The sequence below is a fragment of the Dipodomys ordii genome, unplaced genomic scaffold (genome assembly GCF_000151885.1).
Source record: "Dipodomys ordii isolate 6190 unplaced genomic scaffold, Dord_2.0 Scaffold10, whole genome shotgun sequence".
Lineage (NCBI taxonomy): Eukaryota > Metazoa > Chordata > Mammalia > Rodentia > Heteromyidae > Dipodomys > Dipodomys ordii.
Genome location: NW_012267226.1, coordinates 14,233,486 through 14,260,719, shown reverse-complemented (window position 1 = coordinate 14,260,719; position 27,234 = coordinate 14,233,486). Strand labels below are relative to the sequence as shown.

Genomic DNA, 27,234 nt, shown 5'->3' with positions numbered 1-27,234 from the left:
AAAAAATACCAATGTGTGGGTCCTACCTCAGACTGATTAATTCATACCTCCGAGTATAGATAATTTTAAGGCATTTTTTGAAAGGCCTCTCTGGTGATTTTAATGTGCGGGCAGGAATCAGAGGCACTGCTGTAGTGAGATTAGAGGTAAAATGATTCATCCCAGTTTCCCCTGACTTCAGGCAGGGCACTTAATGCTCCCCTCCTTTTAGCCCATTTGCTGTTGCTAAAACTGAATACTACAGATTGGGCAATGTATAAACAACAAAGGCTTACTTGGTGCACAGCTTTGGAGACCAATATCCAGTGAGGGCCTTCTTTCTGGGTGAGGACTGAAGAGCCCAGAGGCAGTGGAGGACATCACACGAGACAGCACTATCCTGACACATCACAGATGCACCTTCGAGGTAACTCATTAATCCATCAGTCTGTGAATCCACAAGTGGATTAGTCCATTCATGAAGACAAAGCATAACCTAACCACCTCTTAAAGGCTCCACAAGGTCCCACAACAGCAAGTAAATTTCAACCTGAGTTGAAAAGAAGGAACATGCCTGAACAAGCTCTTACTAACATTACTAGTGAACAGAGAGCACAGAATGTACACAGAGAGTACAGTAAGGGCTGTGGAAGGTTTTAAGAACAATCAAAATGTGTGGGATGAGTGAGGCAATTCCTCTGAACAGCTTCAACACTTAAGAGCCCAGGTGACTTGAGAACACAATGACCTTAGCTGCTAGATCAGTGAGGACACTGGTTTACATGACATACAATATTACAATAGCCCTTCCACTACAACCCAGTTTCCTTCCCTTCAACCATCTCAGTCCAGCCTTGCCCCACATCTCTAAAGTGACAGCTGCCATCTGTCTATGCTCCACACACTATCAGATCCCACTGACTAAGTTCATCCTTTTCTGACTTATCACCTAAATGGTGATCTTTGCTTATTCAGAAGAACTACTTTCTATCATGTCTTTCCCCATACCCTCATCTATGGTAGCAGCCCTCAAGCTACTACACTGGGGACACCTGATGGAATTAAGAAAACACATACTGCACTAGAATGCTCCGAACACAGGATCCATCATAGGCACTTATCCCCACCTGACAGTGTTTGTTTGTTGGCTTGTGGCCAGGCAATTTGCTTTCTGCTTTTGGTTGGAGTAGGGTCAACAGAGGGCCACATGCAGTCTAGTGACTGAGCAAGATCTGGACATTCATTCTCTTGGCTCTTCCTTGTGTCACTGTAAGCTAGCAGTATACTCCAAATGAAGGTCACAAAGCAGCTCTGTGTACTCATCTCTCCTTCTGGGTTTTGGTCACCAAGATTAACCTCTCTTATCCTCTCAGGGTGAGGGTGATCATTCTTTCATTCCTAGACTCAAGTTAAGACAATCCTTTATGATTCTATTAATCTTACCTTCCTGTACATAAATAATGTTCTTATTAACCCCCTCCCCTTAGAATTATCCTAATTTGTGTGTACCATCTGTTTCCTGTGAAGTAAATCCCTATCTATGAATAATGATTTTAATAACTCTCTGAATTCCATTAAAATCTCAACACTCAAATATGGCCATGGGCCAATAGTATCACCATCTCTAGAGCTTAGTAGAAACACACAATTCAGATCCCACTCCAAATCCCCTGGATGGAAATCTGGCTTTTGTTTTTGTTTTTGGTCAGTTGTGGGGCTTCAACTAGGGGCTCTGGGCGCTGTCCCCTGAGCTCTTTTGCTCAAGGCTAGCACTTTACCACTTCAAGCCACAGCACCACTTCTTGTTTTCTGGTGGTTAATTGGAGATAAGTCTCACAGCTGTTCCTGCCTAGGCTGGCTTTGAACCATGATCCTCAGATCTCAGCCTCCTGAGTAGCTAGGTTGTCATTTTTTTAAGGTCTTCTGGTGATTCCTATGCAAGTTAAACTCCTATGCAAGTTAAAATATTCTGAGTTTTACGGAAGGGTACAATAAAAACCAAAGATTTGCCCAGACCAGCTCAAATGATGGGATTTTACAGCTTAGGTATTAAAAGATACAATCTCACCCAGAAATCTAAGAATAAAAGGTTAAGCCTGTTAAACTTTCAAAAACAAGGGATCCCTAATATAAAAGGGATCATTGGACCATTTCAGATGCCAGCCAAATACAGACTGGTCTTGAGACAAGTATCAGCAATTCTCAACAGCAAGACTAGGTAGCAGATTGAAAAAATGTTCACTGGACCAGAGCTAAGAGGATTTTTTACTCAAAAATTTGGAGAAGGCAAGTATGAGTTGTATGCACTGAAACTACACTGGCTGTAGATAAGAGAAGGATTATGAGAAAAGAAAGCTTTAGGACATGACAGTCCTATGGAGAAGTAATCTTTGCTTCTGGATTGTTTAGGGATGTAAACAAAACTAGTAATGGGATTTGGGTTACAGTTTTTAACATCTCTTCAAGAATGTAAAATGACCTTTCCTTCTTTTCGGCCTCTCTCCCTATCACCTTCCTTAGACGCTTGTTATCAAACTTAGGACAACCTAGAATTTTTTCTTATGCCTCCTGGACTTTAGAACTCCAGATCATAGAGATGTGTTTATATCATCCCTAACCACACAAGTCATTATTCCACACATTGATACAAGTCCCCTGAACTGCTGGGTCCCTAGCCACTTACTGTCTTTCTACCGGCATCCTATTCCTTATAGCTCTGCCTGATTTCTATCTGCTGAGATTTTACCCATCATTATGCCCCATGGTCTGTCTCACAATCTGTTTTGCTCACTACCTGTATTTTGGGTTCTGAGAATAAGAACGCTATTTGCTATAGAGCTTTCTGCACTAGTATCCTATAGAGAGAGGCTAAATAAAGGGGCAATTCCTGATTCAGCAAGAACTAGGTAATATGGTCTAAAACGTATCTGCCCTGAGCTGTCTGATCAGCAGGGACTGTGGAAGAAAATCATACTGTGATTATATGTCTAGTTAAAATGGTTTTAAAAGATTTCGCATCCTGGTTTCAGGCCCTCTCCTCTCTCCTCTCCACCATCAGCTCCCAGGAACATCTGTAGCCACTGATAGTCTCAGAGATGAGTTTTCATGTTCAGGGTATTTCAAATGTTGTATAACAAAATTAATTACATTTAATTAAACTTATCCATTTTTTATAGCCCCCAAACAAATCTAAATGCCATGTGAAGCTTATGAGATGGCAGTTCTCCAAAGGCTTCTACTGCTGGGTCTATCTATCAGAGAATTATGTAATTTCAGGGATTTTTACACCAGCAAAACTGATGAATGGCCTCCCAGCCTCAGTGAAGCAGCAAAAATTAGTCTCTGGGTCCTAGAGACAACCTATGTCTTCACTTTCTCCTGTATTATCAGCAACACATCCTTCAAACAGCCGCCTTCCTCCTTCTGGGCTACACTTGAATTATCAATCTGTTTTTCTTCCACCTCCCTCCCTGTAAATGGGAGCAAATATGGGGCCTGGTATTTAATAACTTATTTAGCAAAGGATGGTTTTCTCATTGGTTCTACACTTCTCTCACCTTGTATGCTGTTACTGTGAAAAAGTCTCAGTGGGTTTCTTGTCTTACAAGCTTTAGAGGTGACTGTGGAGCCTAAACTACCTTTCTGTCTTCTCATCTTGGGCCCAGACTGAAGGAGTTCTCTCTGGTCCACACCAGCCTAAAATGGATGAAGGAGAGCTGATAGACAACCTCTGCTTAAAACCAGCACCAGATTCCATGTAAACACAGATCCTGTCTCCAAAGAGACAGAGTACAATGGGCCAGCCCTGAGAACAAAGGAGTATTTTTGAATTGAAATGATAAATAATAAACGTATTTCCCATAAAACACAGTATTACTGTTTTCATTACCATCACAACATCAGTGGGGTGCTGAGACTATAATTTTTAAGGAAAAGAATGAGTTGTAATGAATATATGTTGAACAAAGTACAATCTACTATACATTATTATAATAAATATTTTAGGTGGGATTTTAAAGTCAGCAAATCAAAATCCCTTACAACATGTAAGCAGTTAGAATACATTCAATTTCTGGAATAAAATACAATTCAAATTAGCTTATGAACCAAAAGCCTTAAAATATGTTTTTCAGTATTTATATATAGGGAGCTTGGTATTAGTGTCAAAAACAACTGCTCAGGGTAAATTCAATGGTAAATCTTCATATTCTAACAGCTTTATGATCTGTAAAAGTAATCAAGAGCCTAATGAGAAAATTTTACACTTCTAACTTAAACCCCAAATTTCTATAAAATTTCATCTTGTTTTCATCCTATTTCCCATCTACAAAGGTGACAAAAAATGTGCTAAGATGCACCTTTAAAAAAGTCTCTTGATTTATTGCTGTTTATTAATTCCCTAAGCCAATTATAGGGGAGTTGTTACATCTGGCTCTGGGAATAACAAGATGACTGAAGAAATTCCCTGTGAAGACTAGTTAGGGAATGTAGGAGGAGAGGCACACCAGTTGGGAGATCTTCAGTGGTCTAGGTAAGTCCTGATTAGAATTTAAACTCTGACTAAGGCGGAAGTTTTGAGAACAAAAATAATAGGTAAGAGAGTCAGTAAAGAGGAAGAACAAATAGAACCAATCTGGCAGAGTATGAAGAGGAAGAACTTATCAAGTTTCTCCTTTTGATCTTTGTAGGATGTTAACATCACTCATAACATTAAATAGAAAACATTTTTCAGAGGTAAATACAGACTAACTCAGAAAATATCTGACTATAATACTATAGCACTCTTCCTTGGAGTCACGGATGAAACTGCACCTACTGCTGAAAACTATTTTTGCTTGTGCATAGGGTAGGGAAGTAGGAAAAGGATGAATGGTAAAAGAGCATCACAAATCTGTGCTAAAATGAGCTGTTTGTTGTCAAGGTCTAAATTTCTTCAGCATATTCTTTCCATCTGAAGGATCTGATGGTTATTTGTCACACAAAGAAGGCTTCCACTTGCTTTGCTTTGCTCCTCATTAAATATCTGGGGTCTGGGGAGGTACCTAGAGCAGCTGCTGATGGAGCATGCATAGCACCCACAGGCCCCTATGCACTTAATTAAGAGATCATGTTTATTCAATGATCTTGAGAACCAGGTCTTCTAGAGATTTCCTAAGATTGGCAGCAAGGATACTATTTTTGAACAGGCAGGAACTGGACATGCATTCTAATCTCAGGATGCTCTTGAAGGTACTTTCATACCACTAGAGAAAAGAAAATGGTACTACTTTGGTTTATAGGATGTACATTTATTATTTAATATTTATATTAAAAATACTCATTCTTTTTGGGGGCTGGTACATCATACTAAAGTCTCTTTAGAGTATAAAATAAACATCAAAATTAGCCATTTGACAGTAACATCAAAACTTAGTACTATAAGCAAAACAAGAATTTCCAACAATGAAACAAGGGCTCTCGCACTTGCCACTAAAACAAAGGAAACAGGCTGAGGATGTAGCTCAGTAATAGAACACTTGCCCAACATGCGCAAAGTCTTGGGTAGAGTCCCTACTACTCCACAAACAAAACCAAAGAAATGAAGCGGTTCCAATGACATGGGGTAGGAACCCATAGATAAATCCTAACAGAGCACATGCTGAAACTGGGCTTAGGAAGTTTTATAACCCACCCTTATTCTGAGTATGTTCCTTGATGGTGCAAAACAGAACCTATGAAAGGGTCTCAGGTTTCCTTCTGTGGAATCCTTCTGGGTGGAAAATGTGCCCTTTGGGAATGTGTCCCAAAGCTGTTTTCAACTCCATGTCCACACAGTGATGTCCAGAGGTATTGAGGTGCACACAGCACAGGACATATTTAACTTTGATTTTTAAGCAGATGCAACACCAGTTCTTCATCTTCTGCTAAGGAAAGGCCTGTATCCAAAGGCTCTGAGGCTTCCCGCTTGGCCTTCTTTCTATGATGACTTGTTGGTCCCATGTCTTCTGCTTCATTGTTGTTCCTTTTCCTCATTCCTTGCTGTTTCTTGGTATCACTGGTGGGAACAAATCCAATGATGTAATTCACAAATAAAATCATTAGTACGAAATCAAACATTTTAATGGACCAAATAATCAAGAATACCTTTTAAAGTGATATTACCTGAGAAGAAACAGGATACCTGTATCATTCTTAAATATCTTTCAACTCTGTCCCATCCAATCCCCACAAGGATCTTAGGAAGCTATGGATATGCTATCCACAATTTGAACACAGTGAAGATGCCTTTTAGCTGTATTTGGTCTCAGTTTGCTTGTCCTACTAGCCTTTAACTACTAATTCTAATGTCCACTGTATTGGCTTATAATAAAGAGTAAAGCAGAGCCTGAAATGTTAAATTACAAATGATTTTAAACCCCAGGCTAAAGTGCACATAATCTTTTTTTCTTAGGGAGGGAGGAGTGCTTTCTGTTCGGGGTTTTGTGCTGGTTGGCAGGTATTCTACCACTTGAGCCACTCCCAAACCCTCAAAATACATATCCATTCTTAAGAAAGCCACTATTATTGTAGGATTCAGAACATAGCCAGTATACAGACCATAAGAACAAAGCTATTTTTTGAAAGGTGAAGAAAGCAGCTGAGAAATTTTTAAAGAAAAAAAAAACAAACAGCAGGCTGGGAAGGTGGCTCAGTGGTAGAGTGCTTGCTTTGCATGTATGAGGCCCTGGGTTCAGTTCTTTAGCACCACATAAACAGAAAAAGTCAAAAGTGATGCTGTGGCTTAGGTGGTAGAGCGCTAGCCTTGAGCTGAAGAGCTGAGGGACAGTGCCCAGGCCCAGAGTTCAAGCCTCACAATCAACAAAAGACAAAAAGAAAAAGAAAATCAACATACTCTCAGTAGTCTGAGATACTATGTTCAAAATGATGCAACTAGTGGGGATGAAGCAAAATGGTAGCTGACTGGGATTCTCCAGCAATCTCTCCTCACAAATGCTCCGAAGTATAAGCACAGGTGCTAAGGAAATCATTTCACAATAACTCATTATAGTAAACAGAGGGGGTTTTTTGGTAAGCCTGGTAATAACTACAGAGCAAAAAAAATATAACTGGACAACCCAAAATATATAAGCAAGGAATAGAGTAGACCCAATTAAGAGACAGAATGAATAGATTTAAGGTTTTTTTTTTTAAATCAACTATATGTTGTTTATAAGATAATCACTTCATCTCTAAGGAAACACACATAGACTAAAAGTGAATGAGTAATATAAGATATTCTAACCAAAAGGAAATAGAAAGAAAGCAGGAGTAGCCATGCTAATATTGAAAAAATAAAGTTCAAGGCAAACAGTAGTAAAAGGAGACCAGGAGGTAATTATCATAAAGATAATCATAAAGAGCAGATTCAGCAAGAGGCTAGAGAGACAAGAGATAATTCAGATAGCTATAGACAGATAGATAGGTTAATGACCATACATGGGATTCAAGCCAAGCTATGAATGATTCTGAATCTAACCCCAACAGCACAGACTATTGAAAATAATTAGCATTGACTCGCTTCAGTCAACAGTTAGATAATCACTGAAGGAAGTTGCTGCAGAGAGACCACTGGCTCAACACCAATGTAGTCAGAGCTCAGCCAATCAACTAACGTTTCTGAATCCTTCATGAGCAAGCATCCCCACTGAACTGGAGGTAAGTAATTTAGAGCTGTGAGAGCTGAATAAAAGCATGTGAGAGTGCATAGTACTGCTTATTAGTTTACTTCCTGCCTAGTCCCTCTCAAGCAAATTCTCACACTGGCTGTATAGACTAATCAGCAAAACAGTCACAAATATTACTTTACATTCCAAGCAAAATTTTTGCGTTCCTATGGACTCCTTTACTGTTTAGAAGATAGCGTGGATATCATAGTAAATTGCCTGATCGGCATATCCATTTATGACCAGCTGGAAGCAAAACTGTAGATAATTCCTTTATTTACCTATCAGAAGTGCTGCCATGCTCTGACTCAGCCATTCTCTTTCATAACTAGAAGACAAACTAGATGACACTGTGAGCTTATTTAAAACCACAAATTACTACATTTTGAAAGTGCACCTGGAAAGATGAATATGAAAAAGTTCCCTATGATGAGAATCTAGTCAGAAAAGAAGTAATTCTTAGTTTTTAAAAAAAGAGCCTTAAAAAAAATCTCATTACAACAATGAGATGTACAAGACGTTATGTCAAAAAATGAACTTTACAACTTTGGCGGGGTGGGGGGTGGGGGAGTGGGGGGATGGTGGTAGGGGAGTGTAGGGGAGAGGGGAAGGGATGGTAAGGAGAAACAAAGGAGGAGGCAACAATGTTTGATAAGAAATGTACTCACTATCGTGCCCATGTAATTGTAACACCTCTGTATTGTATTTTCACAATAAGAAAAAATTCCAATAAAGAAAATCTAAGTCCTAAAAAAAAATTATTGAGTCCTAATCTGCTTATGAGTATGGCCAATTCTGTGCCAATTCCACTGGGCCACAGTGCTGTCATCATTTGTTTGGTACAAGGTATCACTGATTTTTGGTTTGCTTGTACATCAAGTGAATCTCAGAGAGGCTCATCAGAAAGAGCCCAATTAGTGGGCTATACTAATGCATCCTTTGTTAATGTGCTCATAAAAATTATATTCTCAGCAGGAAGTGGGTAATCTGATTTTTTTAAAAGCTGGGAAATTCATATAGCCCAAACATGTTTAGAATATGTATGAGTTAAATTATAGAACATTTTATACTGCTTTTATAGCAAATAATCGGTAGTCTATTTAACCAATTATCAAACAACAGGCTATGTATTCTATACAGTTCACCATGAAGAGGATGATGCAATGAACCTAGAGAACAGTAAGCTTCAGAAGAGCCTTCATCTGTTCTTTTCTGAAAAGGTTTCTTCCCAATGTGTGGTGCTGGAAAGCCTCTCCTGTGTTCATACATAGCTGAGTTAGGCAGAGGTTCTGACCCCCACATGGTTAGTCATCTCTGGCAGCTCATTGGATCCAACTGAAGACTGGGATTTACCATCAATTAACAGATGAATGTAGGCACTCACGTGGTCTCTTGGTCTTAAATTCTTTTCTGCATGTTCTAGAAGGGAATCTTGCAACTTGTAAGCAAGACTCCTATTAGGTGCCTCACAGCAGCACAACACTGAGGCTGTTTACCCATAAAGGAAAAGTCGGAAGATAATGGTACAATGAAAGAATGAAAATCCAACTCTGTTCTGATACTGAGGTAACAACTGCAAGCCCCCTTCATGACCAAGCAGCCCCACTGAAGTGAAGGGGACAAGGTGACCTCAGTTGGCCAACTAGGTAGTGGCCTTAAAGATGAGGTAGCCTCAGAGCCTGAGCTCCACATTTTATCTTCTTATCAGGACTTCTGTGGAATGTAAAATGCCAAGCTTTTTCCACATTCTTCAAATGCGTGAGGCCAAGTATCCAGAAGGGCAAAATTCCTGCTCAAGGTAGAGAGCTCAGCATTATCAGTTGATAAAGCACATCTTAAAAGGCAAAAGCAGGCTCAGCTCAGAGTCCTGAAAGCCATCCTACTGTTGTGGAAACAAACAAAACCACAGAGAACTACTCATCTTTTAATCATCAAAATGACAAAGACCTCATTAGCAATGTCTGATATAATTTATTTAAAAAGTGATCACAGAACGAAGTACAAGGAAAAACATCATCATGTAGATGTGAATTAAATTTTAAAGTCTTCATGTATCGAAAATTATTTTTTATTTTCTTCATTTCTTTAAATCAGCATATATTATGGGAGGGATTTCACTGTGGCCATTTCCATACACATTTGCAATTGTATGCCAATCAATTTCACCCCCCCCAAAAAAAAAACTCCCTTTCTAGAACAATTGCAACAGATTTCACTGTTCTAATTTCATTGGTGCAAACAACCTCACTGTATTCATTACTCTCTATTCCTTCCGCTACATGCATTTTCTTTCACCCTTGTTAGTCAAGCCCCATCCCACTATTGTACAACTTCCGAAAGTCTGTTTCTCTTTCTGCCCCCGGGTCCTATTGATCAACAGCTTTCCTTGAGACACTTTATGCTGTTTTCATGTATAGCTCAAATCTATTCCAAAATTACTTACCTTGTTCTTTTGCCCATTCCCCTTCGCCTCGTAAGTAGCCTCTTTACGATTCATGTTCTATGTTTATTCATACGTATTTACATATGCAGGTATACATATACCTGTACATATATCCCTGAATATGTAGACCTTTTAGGTCTACTTCTTAGACCCAAAAGAATTGATTTTTTTAAGAACTGAATTTTAAAGATATGCTGTATTCATGAACTGCTTTGTTGTATGGCAACTCTTTTGTGCAACTCAAGAAATCTTTTTAAAAAAATTAACTGATTTTTAAATAGTGTATATTTTCTTATTTTCTAAGTTCTCTAAACACTAAGCCCAAAATTCCAAAAAATTCAACAATATTTTTTCTTCCTGGTTTCAGCATTTCAATTTTTTAGATACTTGTAGTTTCAATGTTATCTATGTTGAATCTATGAGCAACAAAGGCAGGTGAGCATTCTTAGCTAAAAGTAAGAACCTGCTACAAGTAAGAACCTTTTTCCCTCTGAGTCTGTTTCGGTGCTTCAACACCCATCTCCAATCCCTCATCTTCCAGTAAAGACACCTAACCTGCCTTTCATTAGAAGGGACCTTTTGCCTCTGAATTCATGTATCTTAAAATTGTTTATTACTCATTTAGCCTACAACATTGTTACTACCTGACACCACTGTGAGCTTTATTTCCAACATGGAATTTGACAGCACATTTCAAAATTTCAAAGGAAGCATGGTCAGCAATTTCTTGTCTGATAATTTTCCCCAAAGAAATAATAATTAGGGAAATGTTGTAAGATTCAGTAAGAAGGAAATATTTTTCAATTAAAGACCTGGAAACTCCCAAAGTTCAACTATTAAGGTTAAGTTGTAAAATTAAAAATGAGATACTACATAGTTACCACAAATAACCTTAAAGTTTTTACACATGTAAACTCTTCTATCAGTTACACTTTTATCAAGCAATGACAACCATACAGTAATGACCCTATTATGGTCATACCAGTGGCCTTTACTCTCATTATATCTTGACAATAATTTTGTAAGAAATATCTTCATTTGACTGAATTAGAAAAGTGAGAGAGGGATTAAGTACTTGTTCAAGGTATACAACTTGTAGAAGCAATGAAGTTCAACTGCAGGTCTGTCTGACTCTAAACCCTAGAATTTCCCCCACAATGCCATGTAGCCTAATTAACTTCACAAAACTCCTAGTTCTCTCATGTTGCAAAGTTTCTAATATTGATAAATATTCCAGAACTACATACAGTGATGCATGTGAACAAGGCATTCAGTAGTTTCTTGATTCACAGAACCTACCTCATGCAATTCATATTTTACATCTGCTAGAGCAACTATTTATAATTCAGATTGCTTCTAAGACCATCTTGCAGAACCTGACTTCATCTAAGTTTCTACGAATTGTGGGAAAATTTGGAGGAGACAATCAAGGAAATTCTTAAGTCTTATTCTACGTGGTGTTTTTATTCCCTCTCTGATTCTGAGAACGTTTTAGCTATTAGACTTACAGGTTTGGAAGGGGTGGGACAAATGACGTGTGACAAGATACTATTGAAGCCTGCCCTGAGGAGGAAACTGTGTCCTGATAAAACAGCTTATTTTAAGTAAATGATGTTTGGGTTAAATCTAGGAAAAGCAGACAACAGTGTAGTCTGCAACCTAAAAACCAAACTCCCTAGGCTATAAGGGTGTTGCAGCCAGAACCCCTACTTCGAGCCTGATGAATGTTTCACGTGCTATGTGCTAAGCCAGCTGGTCAAGGCATCACAGAAGTTAAAAAGCTGCTGGGAAAAACCTGTCAACTTCTGCTGCATACAGTGCTCTACAGAAGTACAATGTGCTGAACAATAAACTTCCAAAGACACTGGGGCAAGTACTTTCATAATGAAGTAATAAAATAGCAAGTAAAATAATGGAGGATTCTCTAAGCCTAATTTGGGAAATGAGACCGCATAGCCAGTTTCATGGTGCTTCATATTAGATCTCCTGAGTAGGGCTGTGTGAGTCTGTATGTGTTACGATGGGGGAAAAAAAAATCAATGTCACTGTACCATCTTTTGAGAAATCTAACAAAACTCCCATCAAGGGAGCCTGTGCAGATTTTTCACCTCCTAGTTGCTTTTTTTTTAATCCCTTTATCTTTTGACAAAAAAAAAAAAAAAACAAGTCAGGTGAAACCGTAAGTGATTTTAGCCTAAGGAAGCTGGGGGTGGTGCCAAGAGGCGGGAAACAGCGAATATCCCCTTACCCAGAAACTCTAGGTTGTCTTCCTACCACACACTTTGAAACTGACTGTGGGAAACCATTCATGAGAGCAAGTTCAACATCTGAGTGCCCAGTTTGGGGTTCAATTTGTATAAAACCTTCCTTGTATCTGTATCAACAGATGCAGTTTGGACATTTTTCCATTTGGTTTAAAGCTAGTAACAAATGAGCTTGTGATAATTTTAAAAATGCTCAGGAATCTTTTTACCTATCATTAAGCACTGGCAGGTAGGCATTCAAATACATTTTGTCAGGCTTTTTCCCTTCAAAATTTTAACTTAGAGACCATGACAACCATCCTAATAAAGATTAACTGCTGCAGTACATTCCATAAAATCTGCTGTTTCTTTCTTGTGGTGAAGATGACCACATAGAGAAGCTGTAATGAGAGAGACCACACTCTTAACTTTCTTTCCTACCTGCTTAGAACTAAAAACAGATTCGTAAAAACAATTTAGCCCTAGAAAAGAATGATTGGCTCAGAGTTCATTAGAAACATAACTACTAGAGATAGGGGAAAAAAATTCTCTTAGATCAGAATTCTATCAGAAAAGGGTGAGGACGGTGAGAAGGAAAGGGAAGGCACAAAACTGCATATCTCCCAACTGTTTGTACATATGTTTTTCTATAAAATGTGGACACGTCATTTAGGATTAGAACACAACTCTTCCCAATTCTGGTCATAAGCCTCTTGAAAATTTGATGAGAGTCAGGACTCCTCACCTCTAGACAGACACAGACACAGACACAGATACAATTCATTCACAGAGTCCGGGTTAGAAACCCCTAGTCTGCAGCAATTTAAAGGACATGACTATTTCTCCTTCATGCAGATTTAAAAAAAAAAATTAAATGCCTAAGTCGAAGTAAGACTACACTTTTTTCTCACTACTAATCTACATGGAAAACATTTTATGCTCCCCAGAAACACATCAGCTTCCCTCTCAACTACTTTCACTGATTAGTTTTCAATATTCAAGATCATCACCTACCCAAGCATGTCCCCAGTGTTGCAACACTCTGAAATTAAGTTTTCCAGTTTAGTATTACTCTTCATTAGGCCTTCAAATGACTTCTGATGAGAGAAAACCCAGTCTTCAACAAAGTTGCTCATTAAAGAATTACTTATAATGAGAAAGCAAAATAAAACAAACAACAAGAACAAGGTTTCATTATGTAGTCCAGACTGGCCTCAAATTTTCAATCCTCCCACTTCAGCCTACAGTTCTGGGATTATAGGCATGTGCCTCTATTCCTGGCTCCCAGGTGAGTATTTTTAATTCTTAACAAGTAGAATTTGGGTTAAATAATGTTGCTAGTTCTCATTTCAGGTTCTCAGCACCATATATAGAACATCTTTAAAATTATTTTTTAATCATTCAAGCAATATAACTATTTGACTCTGAATAAAAATCATTTATGAACCCAAAAGCAATTGCAATTTTTAGCAGTCTTTCCCTCCAAAAAATAAATGAGTCTTGAAATGCAATGGAAACAGGAACACATGATTCTGTGTAGTTTTCAGCAGACAAATTATATTGCTATCAAAAAGAGCTAAGGATCTTGTCAAATTGTTTCATTGCTATTTTAATAACAATAATTACAAAAGCAAATCCTAACACTGTATATAAAATTCTACCTATATATTGATTCCACAGTCCAAAAGAGGAAAAAGGCAAAAGCCACAAAGTAAAACTTAGCCTGCTCCAATATTTTAGATAAAGATGAAGAATAAGGACAGAAGAAAGCAAGCTCTCCTTCTGTACATTCTATGAAAAACAATACATCAAATCCTAGAGCCTCAGATAGTGTCTGTATATCTAGCTCCAACTACTTGTATATTATGGGTATATTACTTACTCCTGCACCCCCTTTGCACAGATTGTTTTGCAGATAAAATGAGTTATGCATGTAGTATTTTTTTAAGTTCCTTAAAAGGAACTCATATTTTCATTGTTACTGCAACCACATGCTAACTTAAGGAGTTGAATCTTGCACAACAGAATCCCTTTGGATCCTCAGCACTTGACAGCGACTCTGATAATTCCACAGAGGAATGAAAGTGGTTTAAATTCTCCTTCAACTTGTAGGCAGTTGAGAAGGAGGGCAAAGTCAAACCCTGGAACTACTGACCCCAGATTCGGTCATTCACCACTAACTAAATCTGTTTTTCTGCTGCCTATTTCCTATTGACAAAATGTCTTTCCATGTAGAGACAAAAGTGTTATTCATGCTGAATATTTATGAGTGCCAGCAAAGTTAAGAAAAATGAAATACTCAGAGGAAACTTTAAAATAAAACCAGCTCATGAAAGTTCAGCACTAACAGCTACTAGTCCCTTAAGAATGAATTCGTCTTTAAAAAAAAAACACTAAGTTTATATCTGCCTAGAGATGACATTCTGGGAGAGTGATGTTGACCAAAGCTGGAGTGGGAGCTGTGGCTACAAATGCTGAGTGAAGGCTACCAAGAACATAGCAGATAAATCTATAAACATGCTACAAGGACACTCTCAAGCTGGTGTCACAGAACTTAAATATACTGTCATATTTTTAAGCAGCAAAGACATGATGTAACCAAATTACAACTGAACAGGAAAAATTGGTGGAGTGGTTTTCTGTAAATAGTATCTTGGAGCAAGGACTACTGTTACAATTACTAGTATGTGAGCCCTTTTGAATTCTTTATTCACAACATGTATACCACTACTTGTAGCTTACCCTAAATCTAGATGAGGAATAACAAATAGGTTTTGTTTTATGTGCAAATTTCACTTCAGCAATAGAGGCTGTGTTAGGAAGGACTATTGAGGTTATATAGAAAGGAGTATAGGCAAATCCCACCCTATATGAAGGACAAGGGGCATGAAGCTCCAGAAAGATGCACCTGCAGCTAGAATGGTTCTCAACTGTGGTCAGCTTAGCTCCTAGCAATGTCTATAGACATTTCTAAATGTCTCAACCCAAATTGAGGGCACTACTACTGTTGGTGGCCAGGGATGATGTCAAACAGTCTATAGCCTTTCCTTGCCCCAAACATCTGGGCCAGAATATCAATAATCCTAAAAACATGAATCATAGTCTAGCCTTATCTACCCTATAGTTAGTACATGGATCCAGGTTTTTAGTCAAACCATGAGTTTTTCTTCAGGCAGTTTTCCTAACATACCTCTCCTAGTGCCACAGCAGTTCTAGGTCACATGATCGATGTGGTACACCTAGGGAGTCAACCTCATTACACAGATCACATGTCTCTCCCTAACTCTGTCTGTGATCTTGGACATACATTTCATTCCTTAAAGTTTTGGTTTCTTCATCTATAAGAGGGAATACCAGACAAAGAACAAAACTTCCAGGAAATCTGTAAATAGACTAAAAGGATGAAATCTCACGTTCATAATAAAAGCAATACCAGTTGTAGGAAATATTGAATAAGGTATCAATGAGATATGGATATCCCACTCAACAAAGTATTTCTTTAGTTTGACAAATGTTAATCTGCCAGCTTAGAGTTTCTAGCTGTGCCTGAAATTAAAATTGTATAATACTTAATTGTTTTCCATTGGTGCCCTCGTCTTTAGGTTAAGTTGCTTTGGAATCTCTCACAGTATCTTTAACTCCTAGATCATCTCCATTACACAGCCTGCTCTTGGCTTCTTCCAACCATCTACATTCTGTGTGTGTGTGTGTGTGTGTGTGTGTGTGTGTGTGTGTGTCTTTTAATCTTTAAGTAGTTGTACAAAGAAGTTGCCATTTAGCAAAGCAGTTATGAATACAATATTTCTTGATCAGTGTCACCCCTTTCAACATCTCACCCATCCTTCCCCAACCTACCCCTTCCCTCTGTCATCTCTTGCATTATTCAAACTACTGGGACTCCTTACATATAATTACTTTCTGGCCTTGTAAATCTGTATCATCCATCAGTTAATACACTCAAATATTTCAGGTTTTCTGTGTGTCCATGACAAAGACTAAAAGTAGGAATTAGAGGCTGAAGCTAAGAAGTGATGGCACCAAAAAAAAAAAAAAAAGTAAAATAATTTAAAGCTACAAAATACTTGCAGTTTTTAAGAGAATGAAGTACATGAAATGGTTAGAACATGTTACACTGACTAGGTATAATACAAAATTGTCATCATGACAGTAAGAATGTCTACCATCCACAGATGAAAGATGACTCAGAAACTCATTTTTTTAAATGTTAGGAAAAAACATCATGTACATCAGATGCAGGATTGTCATGCCAATGACTTCAAAGGTTTGTTTACCTTTAAAGGTATATTAGACAGATACATAAAACAGCCAGAGTACACAGAAAAAAGTCATACATTAAGTTAAGCCGGGAGCTGGTGGCTCACGCCCATTCTAGCTACTCAGGAGGCTGAGATCTGAGGATCGCGGTTCAAAGCCAGCCCGGGCAGGAGAGACCATGAGACTCCTATCTCCAATAAACCACCAAAAAACCGTAAGTGGCGCTGTAGCTCAAGTGGTAGAGTGCTCTCCTTGAGCTGAAGAGCTGAGGGACAGTGCCTAGGCCCAGAGTTCAAGCCCCATGACCGACCAAAAAAAAAAAAAAAAAAAAAAGTCATACATTAAGTTAGATCACATCTATCAAAATAAAGATCCTATGGACCACTCTGAAAGAAGTATGTTGATACAGAAATTAAGGGCAGCAAACTAGATCATCCTGAGAAATTAAGGGCAGCAAACTAGATCATCCTGATAGTTCATATAAGTCTGAAGCAAATATATCCAGGAGCTTTCTGAAACAGCATGTATGTATTTACTCTTAGAAATCAGTTTCTAAATATTAGGAATATGACCTGAATCTAGATCTTTTAGCTCAAATGGTACAACCTACATATTTTTTCTAAATCCTAATAAATTTATTTTTACTCATGGTTCTTTGGCAATAGTAAGTAAAGTAAGTCTAGTAACTAGTATCTGAAAATACCACAAATCCAATGTTTCCACTGCATAGCTGTCTAGTATCAGTACAAGTACCAAACATTACCTGCTAAGACTACATTTTTAACAAGTGAGTTTCTCTATTACTAAGCAATTTTATGCTTAAATGAAGAATAAAATATTTAAATCATGTAAATGACTTAAATGAATAAATCAATGTCTTTCTATAACATTTTTTCCAAGAGAATAATCTTTCTGACACACACACACGCACACACACACACATGCACACACAAATGCTGTTTTATTCTAAAACAAATTGGCTCTTTATGGCTTATTGCAATACCAAGCTTCCTGGGGTCACATCTGAGGGGTTTCAGATTTGATCTTCCCTTCAGGTACACTTACTTTACCTATCATTAGTATTTAATTTCTTTAATTGTTTAGAAGCTCCATGGAACAACTGCATCTTTTAAATGAAGATAATGTTAATGTAATCTAACACAGAGTAATATGGGGGGAAATGCTCAGAAAGTCATACCATTATTCAAATTCATCACATTTCACTTATTTTTGGCATACTGGCAAATAGGTGATAGAAAAGGAACAGGCTTTAAATTGAAAGAATCTGTTAAAGGTTATTTATATAAAAGTTTCCTGTTTTTTTAAAAAAAATGTAAAAGTATAATTTCTCCCTTCTGAAATTCATAGATGATTTTTAACAACATTCTCAGCTGAGTCCAGTGACAGTGATGCAAAACTAATCCTGCCTCTTTTTATACGTACGTGTGCATGTGTGTGTGTGGGGGGGGGGGGGGTCTTAAACATAAGAGTCTGGGCAGTCTACCACTTAAGCCACAGCTCTACTTTTTGGCTTTTTGGTGGTTAATTGGATATAAGTCTCAAGAACTTTCTTACCAGGCTGACTTGGAACCACAGTTATCAGATCTCAGCTCCTGAATAGCTAGGATTACAGGTGTGAGACAGTAGTGCCCAGCTTTATATGCACCCCTAATTCATCAAATACTTAAGCAAAAAGGACTTAGAACAACAGAGATGAAAAGTAAAATGAATAAAGAAAAATAAAGTGCAAGTCTCACAGTCATAACCTGTTAATATGAACTACAAAAGAAAAATTTTTCAATCTGTAAAATGATCAGAAGCAACACTAGTAACATGACTTTCTAAGATACTAAAAGCAAATATCTCTTGCAGTAATTTTTTAATATTGTTATTTGGATTCACTAAAAGGTAACTTAGATGAAAATTAAGTATGGACTTAACAATACCATCGTAACAACATACCTTATATTGTTTTCCATACATTCACTATCTGATTCTTCAGAACTTCTGTACTTATCTGGATCTGGAAGGGTGCTTGGATCAAATCCAACATCATCATCATCACTCCAATCCAGAAAGGCTTCTTCTTCTTCATCTTTAGCCTTAGAAAATACAAAGAAATTTGTGATTAAAAATTTGTGATTTTAAGTAGTTGTTTTATTAGAGACATAAAAGTCTGATATTCTCAATTAGAATACTTATATTTTGGTGAAGACCTCTGTGACTTTCAGACTTACAAGCATTTGCAAAAGGAAAGAAATATGTATCATTTCAAAAAATAAAATAAGGTAAGATTCAGAAAGGAAATCTCTGGTTTTATGATCACAGTAGTCTAAATCTTAAAAAAAAAAAAAAAAGAGGGAGAGAGAGAGAGAGATCTGCAACAAGCTTATCCACTATGAGCAATCTTCTGAAATCAAATGCAAATACAAAGTCAAGAAGAACCCTGGGAAAAAGGAAAAACAAAGAAAATAGACAACAAATAAAAACAAATAGAATACAAAGGTAATAGAAGTAATAATGCATGGAAGAGAGGTGCATAAAGGCAGGATCTATCTAGTTTCATGTAAGTTAAGTAGATGGGCTACTTTATGTTTCTGTTCTTTAGTAGTTTACTTTTGACAAAGAATAAAGTAATACAACAGCAAATACTACACATCATGTTATAAATCACTTACTGGAAGATTAGTTTGCTGCCTAGTAGATGAACTAAAGTAATGCTACACACATTTAACAAATCTAAGTAAGAAATATAAAAATCTGGGTTTTTCTGGTACCATTTTTATGATTCTTCTCCCAACCAAGTGCGAAGTATTTCAATGATTCTTTGATTTCAGATGATGAATGCTCTTCCTAGAAACTGATTTACAACTCAGAAAACTAGCACAGCCATCAACTACACAGGTCACTACTAAAACAGTTTTTGAACAGCTCTCTCCAGTTAAACTCTAAGCATAATAAAAGAAGGAGGAAGTAAAGAAGCATTAGTCACCACCAGAAAAAAAATCTCCACTGCCTTCCTGAGAAAGCTTCTAGGTAACTACACATTGTCTAGAAACACAGAAGAGGAGGGATGAAAAACTGCCATCAGCAGCAACACAAAGCAGGGGTGAAGTGATTCTCACATTTCTGTCTTGGATGGAAAAGTCCAAACAACATTTGTTAATGTAAAGAGAGTCTACTGACAGGAAATAGTAAAACAAATCATATTAAAACAAAGAATTTTTAAAATAGAACTTGTAAATTTATTTAATAATAACCTCACTATATGTTAACATATAAAACATTTTGTTGAAAAAAATAGCTATCCATGCTAAAACTATAGAAAGATATTGTATATTATTCCAAGCGTTAAATGTCTATCTTAAAAGACAGATAGCTAAACTCTCAAATCTGCTTCTGCATGCCATCTGCTGCAATTGATTGTTCTGCTTGAAATAAAAGAAAATCTAACTCCTCACAGATAAGTAGTTGAGAAAGGGCAAAATAACTATACAGCCTTTTCAGATAACTGCAGTTATTCTTTTTTGATATCCCAACAAACCCTGAGTTAATAGTAAGTTCCTAAAGTTACTGTAACATATAATTTACTAGCACATGGATGGATTTTTAATACTTTTGTTACATTAAAATCTGTTAGTTGTGCAAGTCTTTAATCAGTGAATGATTCTGAGACATAAGGCTACAGTCACTTGGGAAACTCTGGGTGGAATACGGCAGATTCTCCTTCTATGATCTTCATCATATTAACACAATCTTTTTGAAAATCTTAATGGTTAATACTGCATAAAGGCACCAAAAAGACTTTTAACTAAACTTTTGGTAACTGTAAGTAGAATATAAAAAATAGAAAATATATAAATAAATATAAAAGAATATAAATATAATAGAATAGAATATAAACTGTACAGTACTAATTTATATACTTTCATTCTTCAACATCTGGTTAGATTGAATTTAGCACACCTCTAAGATATATTCAGCTGAACTGCATTTGATTGCTCTATATCTTATCGAGGATTCTAGACTCTACAATTATGGAGAACAAGCTCAAAAAAACAAAATCTGTTCTTCCTAATACTCAGCACTATTTGTGTGTATATACATGCGCATACTTATATATGCATATATACACATATATAATGTATGTATACATATACATCTATATTTCTGATATGCAAATATATTTCAGATAGGCAACATATTGCAGTTTTGGCTGGAATCCAAGAAAGTAAGAGGAAATGCAGAATGATGAAATCCATACCCAAGGGGAAGAAGAAGGAAAATCCATACTAAGGCCACTTATAGAATTAGTCCTTCAAAGCTAGTAGTGCTGGGCTGGGAAGGTGGCTCAGTGGTAGAGTGCTTGCCTTGCATGCATGAGGCCCTGGGTTCGATTCCTCAGCACCACGTAAGCAGGGGGGGAAAAAAGCCAGAAGTGGCACTGTGGCTCAAGTGGTAGAGTGCTAGCCTTGAGCTGAAGAGCTGAGGGACAGCGCCCAGGCCCAGAGTTCAGGCCCACAACTAGCCCCCCCCCCAAAAAAAAAGCTAGTAGTGCTTACCCAAATTCTTCTCTGAACATTCCAAAACAATGAAAGCATTTGATTGAAAGAATAAGAAAAGCTATATAAATAATACATGCTGTGAATGTAGTTAAGAGCAATAGGCAAAGGGCTAGCACATGAATATTCAAAGCATCAAAGAACAAATTCCACATTTGGAAGGATCGTCACCATTTAGAATATTAATCTGACAACTGTTTAATGCACTCTGACTTTGGCCTAAAGAATGCAATCTGAAACACAACATGCCAGTGAAGGACTCTGATTCAGCATTTTAATCTTAAGACTTTGAGCCAAATGAAATTTCTCCTAAGACCACCTTTCATAAAATTCATTGTTCTTCCTAAATTGCTCATTTACTTCCTTATTTAAAAATAGAAATATCTCACTGAGCTCTACAGGATATTGATAATACTGGAATTTTATGGCAAGCTATTAAGTAATGGTATATCCCTTACTAGTCATCATTGGTTTGCATCATCTTCTCAAGTACATGAATTAAGAAACTAAATAAATTATAAAAATACAAGTCCAAGTTGGGCTCCAGAAAGGCCTGTAATCCTCGTGAAAAAATCTGAGGACAGTGGTTCGAAGACAGCCCAGGCAGAAAAGTCTGCGAGACTTATCTCCAATTAACCACCAAAAGGCTGGAAATAGAGGTGTAGCTCAAGTGGCAGAGCACTAGCCTTAAGCAGGAAAAGGCTCAGGGACAGCTTCGGCTTCATCTCTCTAATCTGAACACTGATTTCTACTGTTCAAGGTTGTTGAAAATTTTCAGTTTGGTAACCTTGTAGTTCTCAAGGATTCTTCTGCCTTTCTAAATCTAACTCTAATGTAAGCTAGAACATGAAACAAATGTAAATCTTCTCAGAAAGCAGCATGTGTGTATTAGAAAAATACAAAATATTATACACAAAAAGAATATGATTAAAATACAGAAGTAATTTCACAAAGGTTTAAAGGTTAAAAGAATATACCACAGTATTTGAGAAAGATAGATAAAAAATACTTTTAAACCAGATCCTAAATGTTTAGTTTCATAACTGGAATATTACTCAACAATGAAAAGGACTGATCTATGTAACAACATGGATGGATCTACATCCATTCACCTTGCTAAATGAGAGAAGCCAGACCCAAAAGGCTACATATTGTATGCCACTTTACATGAAATTCTGGAAAAGGGAAAGTTTTAAGGACAGGAAACAGATCAGTATTGCTAGGCAGCAAGACAGTAATATTCGAGAGAATGGAGTTATTCTGTATTTTGGGCTGCAATAGATACATGACTCTATGTATGTGTCAAAACCACAAAATAGCCAAGTATCCAGTATGTAAGTTTAAAAGTAAAAGATCTGAAAAGAATATCTTAATGTCATTTTAAAGTATCCACAATTAATTAGTAACTATAAAATGTATAGACTAGGTTCTTCAACCCGTGAAACAACACAAAAGACAGGTGGCATCCACCCACACCGACATGAGGGAAGAGAACCGCCATGACTTGCAATAGGTTACCTGCAGTCTCCCACTACCCAGTCAAGGACTACTGATTGTACAACTGGATTTCTTAGAGCTAAACTAGTATTAAGAGCACATGTTTCTAATTCACAGTTCTGAGGATTGAGGAGATCATCTCTGAAAGCCTCACACAGGACTTAGGTGACACATGCCATTTCTCTCAATTGTTTCAGGATGCTGAGATGCAAAAACATAGGACTACAATCCTGAAAGTAGTATTTCTAAGGGTAAGAATTCCTAGCATTTCAATAATTCATAAAGTAGTCATGGAATGAGTAAAATTATGTATCTCTCTGATAGATGGTTATATTTTCTATCCTGGTCACAACTGTTATATCTTAGGGGGAGAAGAAAAACCATTATGGAGTTAGTTGAGATCTAGCTTTGGAGTAGTAATAAAACACTGACAAGATGGATTGTTAGTCACCTCCATGTTTGGTTTTACAATGTTTTTTTATGGTTTGTTCTACCAATTCATTATTTCTCCAGGTAGGAGCCCAAGACCAATCTCTCTCAGCTACTGAAACTGGCTCTTGTTTGGTAAAATAAACAAATAGCAATTTAAAATCAGAAATGAACTCAGGCTTTGACAAATGCATACAAATTAATCTAGTAAAATGTGAAAAACCATTAACTATGTGGATACAAAAAGACAGAAACATCAAATAAAGGAAAAATATTCCTACATGTTAAATTTATTTTCCAAAGAAATATGCCATATCAGTATCACTGAATTTCAAATATCATTGACTGAACATTTCAAACCAAAAAAAAAAAAAAAAAAACCAACAACATTTTTAGTCAGACCTTATTTCTCCAGGGAACACCCTGATCTTACAGTGAGCTCCTGAACAGAATTACTTCTAGCTGGCTAGTTTTAAGTAAATTATCCTTTTATTATTTTTAGCAACTAAAACAAGTATTTATTTAATTTTATCCCTGAGAAAAATTATAAAGTCTCTCAACATCCAATCATCTAGCTTGCAGAAAGTGACCTATTGTACGTAGCAAATTCTTAACTGTTCCAAACTTATCTTTCCTTTTATTTTTTTAACTAATAATTTTCTTCTTATTCCTGACCATCCTTTTGCTCAACAATGGCTGAAGAAAACTGGGAGAGGACAAAGTACTTCCAAATTAAAGACTATTTACCTGCAGAAAACAAGAATCAGTTCTTCACAAAGTTCATCATAGTCATCATACAACCCAGAGATGACAATACAAATTGTATGTCCATGAGAAGTGAAAACATACCCACAGAAAAGTATGCCTATAAAAAGCATACTTTATATTAGCCAAAAGTTAAGAGGAAAAAAACTCAAATGTCCTAAAAATAAGCACACAAATAAAATATGGGATATCCATACATTGGAGTACTATTTATCAAATCAAGAAATGAAGTAATGAAAAAATTCAAAAATAATAAATAAAAAATGAAGTAATGACACATGTGACAGCATGGATGAACCTTGATCGTCATACATTAAGTAAAAAACTAAATAAAGAACCTCCTATTAGAAAAACCCACCTACAAAAAATTTCCATAGTAGGCAGATCATAGAGACAGAAGGCAGAATAGTGACTGCCAAAAAGAATATGTCATTGGAATTAAGAAAAGTTAGAGAACCCTGGCTTTCTCCTGAAGATATAATGTGACAAACAACAACAATAACAAAAACCTTCTGGAATTGGATAGTGGTGCTAATTGAACAAGGTTAATGCATAACAGCCACTGATAATTCAACCACTCGTTAGAAAATCTAATAGTTTGATCGTGAAGGATATTATACCATAAGATAAATCAATGTGTGTGTCTGCAGAGTTAATTAAAGATAATTCCTAGGGGTACCAGTGGCTCATGCTTGTATGCCTCGCTACTCAGGAGGGCAAGATCTGAGAACTACAGCCAACCCAGGTAGGAAAGTTGGTGGGATTCATCTCCAATTAAGCACTAAAAAAGGTGGAAGTGGAGCTGTGGCTCAAGTGGAGGAGCACTAGCCTTGAACAAGAAAGCTCAGGGACAATGCCCAGATCCTGACTTCAAGCTCCATGACTGGAAAATTTAAAAAAAAAAAGGTCAAGTCCTTTATTCCCACAAAGAGATTACTACATATTACTAAACTGACCCTGCAAAGGCAGAGTAGCAGAGGGGATGTGTACTAATTTTGTAAGATTTTCCCAGGTTGCTTTATCTCAGATATCAGGCTTGTCAAAATAATTACTGAACTAGTCTATGAGAAAAATTTGTACAAAACTGACCAACTTATGATAACAAAGTTTAATGCTCTCCTTATCTTGAGGGAAGGAAGAAAATAACCTTAAACTACTAGCTCACAACTATTCACAAAGCTCTCTTTCTAGAGCATCATAGTACTAAACCTATCTTCGATGCCATAAAATTCTGTGCTCACATACCTGTGGTACAACCCAAGTGTAAAGAGCACTTCAAAAGTCTTAAGGAAAATTTAAAGCAGTTATAGCATATATATGGTTTAAAGAAAACAAAAAGATACATAAAAGCCCATTTATAAACACAGTGTAGCAACAGAAATAAGGTTTTGTTCCAGGTCAATGTAGAAAATAATGTAAAAAATACTTTAGAGGGAAAAAAAGTTCTAGATCAATATTAGAAAGACTTCAAATTAGCACAGAAAAAAAAAACTCCTCCTAGAAATACTAAATTGGAAACAGCTTGAAGTGCTTTAAAAATTGGTTCTGTATCAGTCAAATGTCTAGGCCAGATGATCCTAACTTACAGTGCTTTGCTGGTTAAACTCTTCAGACTTACAGAACCAACATTATATGAAATGGAGGAAAACTAAAAACATATCCTCTGTAAGTCAGGAAAGTGACAAAGGAAGCTACTGTTCAACTCCTCTTCAATATACTGTTTGAATGCCTAGCCAGAGTAATAAAACAAGAGAAAGAACTACAAGGGATACAAGTAGGCTGGGCGTCGGTGGCTCACGCCTGTAATCCTAGCTACTCAGGAGGCTGAGATCTGAGGATCGCAGTTCAAAGCCAGCCAGGGCAGGAAAATCTATGAGACTCTTATCTCCAATAAACTACTAGAAAACCAGAAGTGGCGCTGTGGCTCAAGCAGTAGAGTGCTCGCCTTGAGCTGAAGAGCACAGGGGCAGCGCCCAAGCCCAGAGTTCAAGCCCCATGACCGACCAAAAAAAAAAAAAAAGGATAAAAGTAGAAATTATCCCTATTTGTAGATAATATGATCCTGCATCTAAAAGACCCTAAAGACTCCATCAGAATACTCTTAAATCTGATAAACACTTTGGACAAAATAGCAAGATACAAAACCATTAGTTTTCCTATATACCCAAAATGAATTAAATGAGGGAGGGGGGAATCAGAAAAATAATCCCATTTAAAATAGCCTTTTTTCAAAATTTAATAAATCCAACTGACAACAAGAAAGACCTCTACAATAAAAACTATAAAGTAGTGAAGAAGAAAACTGAAAGAGACACTAGAAGATAGAACAACCTCTTACAGTCATGGATCCAGAGAATTAATATTAACCAGTGAATTAAAGAATTAAACACTGAAAATGGTTACAATACTGAAAGTAATCTACAGATTAAATGAAATCCCATCAAACCCCAAAGTCATTCTTCATAGAAGCAGAAAAAGAATCCCAAAATTAGTATTATGAATAAAAGACTCCTCCTGATAGCCAAAATAACATGGAGCAAAAAGAGTATGTAGTATTTAGTTATGGCAGCTTAAGCGAACTAATGAAAATGCAGAGCACTTTGTAGGTGGAATGTTAATGAGAGATAATCTCAAAAATTCCACTAGTTAAGAAATTGCCTTCAATTGCTACCATGTTTTTTTTTTAAGCATTTTGTTTGTGGGTTGAAAACACAATCACACCTATAAATCTGGTCTTGGTAAGTATACGCAGATGCAGAACATGTGGCATAGGTACCTTGAAGAGAGGGATATTTTGAAAAGGCTAATTAGAAGTAACCATGTCAGAATGACCCTATTAAAATGCAAAATCATTTTTTTCATTACCAAGAATTATATGCAAAGGCAATACTTATTCTATTCCTGTCACCTATCCATAGCTTGTGAAAATGGCTAGATTTGGGCCAAAACTACTTATCAGATCATCATAATTAGGTAATAAGAACAACTGAAAATAATTGACTTAGATCTTTTCCATACTTCAGCATTGCACCCGTATCATAATAGCCAAGCTAAATGATTCGTAGCTATATGTCACTGTGATTTTTTTGATCACTAAGACCAATTCAAAAGTTTAATTTCAGAAAAGTTATATTACTATTTATGAATGTAGTTCCACTTCAGACATTTGAAAAAAAGATTATATGCCAAACCACATAGGAAGCTAACTATCTTTGGATCAATCTCAATGTTAAGTAAGACTTAGGAAGTGTGTGTGTGTGTGTGTGTGTGCGCGTGTGTGTGTGCGCGCGCGTGTGTGTGTGTGTGTGTGCGTGTGTGCCAAACCACATAGGAAGCTAACTATCTTTGGATCAATCTCA

At 36.8% G+C, this 27,234-nt stretch overlaps 1 protein-coding gene across 1 annotated transcript in view; it reads right to left on the bottom strand.

Annotated features, from left to right (window-relative positions):
- Window positions 1–5,252: 5,252 nt before the first annotated feature.
- Window positions 5,253–27,234, bottom strand: part of Ddx10 (DEAD (Asp-Glu-Ala-Asp) box polypeptide 10) — a 121,399-nt gene continuing 99,417 nt past the window's right edge. The window contains exons 17-18 of the mRNA XM_013009479.1: window positions 18,585–18,724; window positions 5,253–6,013 (exon numbers count right to left, since the gene is read on the bottom strand). Coding sequence (XP_012864933.1) covers window positions 5,836–6,013; window positions 18,585–18,724 — 318 coding nt within the window. The 3' untranslated portion in view covers window positions 5,253–5,835. The remainder of the gene's footprint in view (window positions 6,014–18,584; window positions 18,725–27,234) is intronic.